The sequence below is a fragment of the Arachis ipaensis genome, chromosome B03 (genome assembly GCF_000816755.2).
Source record: "Arachis ipaensis cultivar K30076 chromosome B03, Araip1.1, whole genome shotgun sequence".
NCBI classification, from domain to species: Eukaryota; Viridiplantae; Streptophyta; class Magnoliopsida; order Fabales; family Fabaceae; genus Arachis; species Arachis ipaensis.
The window spans coordinates 126,568,163-126,570,625 of record NC_029787.2 but is presented as its reverse complement, the minus strand read 5'-3'; the positions used below and the strand labels follow the sequence as shown (position 1 = coordinate 126,570,625).

General features: G+C 33.5%; 1 protein-coding gene across 1 annotated transcript in view; it reads right to left on the bottom strand.

Annotated features, from left to right (window-relative positions):
* Nucleotides 1-2,046, bottom strand: part of LOC107631904 (alpha-amylase 3, chloroplastic) — an 8,014-nt gene extending 5,968 nt beyond the window's left edge. The window contains exons 1-5 of the mRNA XM_016335488.2: nt 1,637-2,046; nt 1,013-1,143; nt 813-867; nt 566-688; nt 313-433 (exon numbers count right to left, since the gene is read on the bottom strand). Of these exons, the coding sequence (XP_016190974.1) occupies nt 313-433; nt 566-688; nt 813-867; nt 1,013-1,143; nt 1,637-1,930 (724 nt within the window). The 5' untranslated portion in view covers nt 1,931-2,046. The remainder of the gene's footprint in view (nt 1-312; nt 434-565; nt 689-812; nt 868-1,012; nt 1,144-1,636) is intronic.

The following is a 2,463-nucleotide window of genomic DNA, read 5'->3' as shown; positions in this document are numbered from 1 at the left end:
ACATATAAACTGAAAATACATTTCTTCTTTGTATTTTAGTTGCACCAATAATTCAATGGCTGTTCACTCTATTGATCATTATCTAAGCATCTTATGAGAAAGTGTTTGATTTAAAATACTTAAATACACAAGAGATGACCTATTAGAACCATGACCTACAAAGTATCATTGTACTATCATTTATGTGACAGTTGACACTCACTAAAGGAACACAGAGCAATAGATGAAACAGCATATACATATATTGAAGCAGCAATAAAATAAAATAAAAATTTGAAAAAAAAAATATAATGCTTAATAATTTTGATGTACCTGGCCAAAAACTAAAGCCCTTTTTAGGTCCAATTATATTAGCATCCTCCTTCAGGTAGCTGACTAGAGGAACCTTGAAATCTCTTCCTTTGTGTTGAAACCAAGCACCAGTTTCCTCATCCTGGGTCGACAGGACCACACAAAAACATAATAAAATGAGGCAAAAAGAAAAGTTTAGTCAAGTCCCATAGATCAATCACAAATCCAACATGAATAAATTAAATCCCAAACAACAACTTGCTACAAAACAAACCTTGAGAACAAAATTAATTGCGGAGATTTCACTGTTGGATGTAAGATCAATCTTGACCTCATGAAAATTATCTCCTTCAGAAGATGACGTTGATTTCTTCAAAGGTGTCTCAATTGCATAGTCCTGAAATTTTTTACTTTACAGTCAAACTTTGCATCCCAATAATGATCAAGTGCCATGTGTGAAATCATGAGAAAAACAAGAAAACTTTGTAAAATCATGAGAAAAACAAGAAAACTTTGTATACCTTTATAGGAACAGATCCTGGGGGTATCATATCACGAGGAGGCTGATCCCATTCACTGCATAATCAATCTTTTAGATCCAATCGTCTATCTTAATTGGATCAATAACAACAGAACTTAAAGAAAGTACAATCATCAAGAATTTCAAACAAAACAAGAGTTGAAGAAAAACCAATAACACTTAGTTTAGCATTGATGTTACCTTCCAACATCATCTAAGCGGGAAACTCCCCAGTGAAGAACCCATTTCCCAGGTAGATTGCAACCCACAGTTAGCTCCCAATTTCTTAAGTCTTTGCCCTGATCCAATCTAACAAAGATTTGTCCCTCCAACTGTAGATTCCATTTCAAGTAAGACAACAATTCATCAATGCCAAAGACCAAATTTTATTGTATAACAACACAATAAGAATTAAACAAATTAAAGATGGGAAAATAAAAAAATACTGTCTTTCATATTAGGTTTACTACTTTTTGAAAAAGTGCAACATACAACTTATTATATACTACTACACTATTACCAATCTGTTTGATTGGTCAGAAAATCAAACGAAACCAAAAGAAAACGAAAAGCAAATAATAACCAACAGCAATAAAAGCTGATTGAGCTGATCCAAAGATTCACCCCCCCCCCCTTCAACTTTTTTGAGGGGAAAAAAAAAATCACAGAACAACTCTAAATTCTAACGATACCCTTTACTTCTTCTCAGTTTCCACATAAAAAACAATTTTTTTTCTAGGTATTCCATAACTTGCTCCATAAAGCAAGCAATATAAGAGAATTAAAAAATAAATAAAAAAAGAGGAAAATAGAGAGGAGAGAGACCAATTCAGTTCTGTTGATGGGGAAAATCTTGCTGAATAATACATCAGATGATTGAAGGGGCTCGAGGGTATCAGTGTTCGCGGCAAAAGCTTCAAACTTTGGAGCGTGGAGCCTGTGGGATACCGACCAAGACCAAGAGGAACTCTTGATGATGGTGGAAGAAGAGAGAGAAGAAGGTGGAGGGAATAACAATGTCTTGGGCCTTAAAGAGCGGTGAATAATGGAAATGGGGATGCCTCTGCGTGTGTTGAAGCCGAAGAGTGGTTCCAAAGTGAGGGTTGTGGACATGCTCATGCTGAAAGCTCAATGATGAATGTTAATGAGAAGAAGGAGAAGAAGATGCAAAAGGAAGTTTTCTCAGTTTGCAGCAACTTGAAAGTGTGGACAACAGATTTTTTTTAGTTAGAAAACCCAAATTTTTTTTTTCTACAAATTTGAAAAAACACAAAAACATCATTAAGTATTGCATAAAAGATACAATTATATTTATCCAACATTTCTTCGACATACATTTTGTGAATCGGTTCGCTACGTTACCAACAGCATATCTGCCAACTTCTGCCAACTTTTATTTATAATTATGTTTTATGGAAGTGTGTTCGTAGATGTGTCTAATAAAAATGTCTTTTTATATCTATGTTTAATAAAAGTGTCTTTATAAATATATTTTCTGGATGTGTCTCTTTATATATGTATTTAAAATATATTAATTATTAGACACATCCACGAACACACTTCTATGAAACACAATTATAAATAAGAGTTGGCAGAAGTTGGCAGATAATATGTTAGTACTCTATACTTTTCCTTTGTGAATATATTTAAAC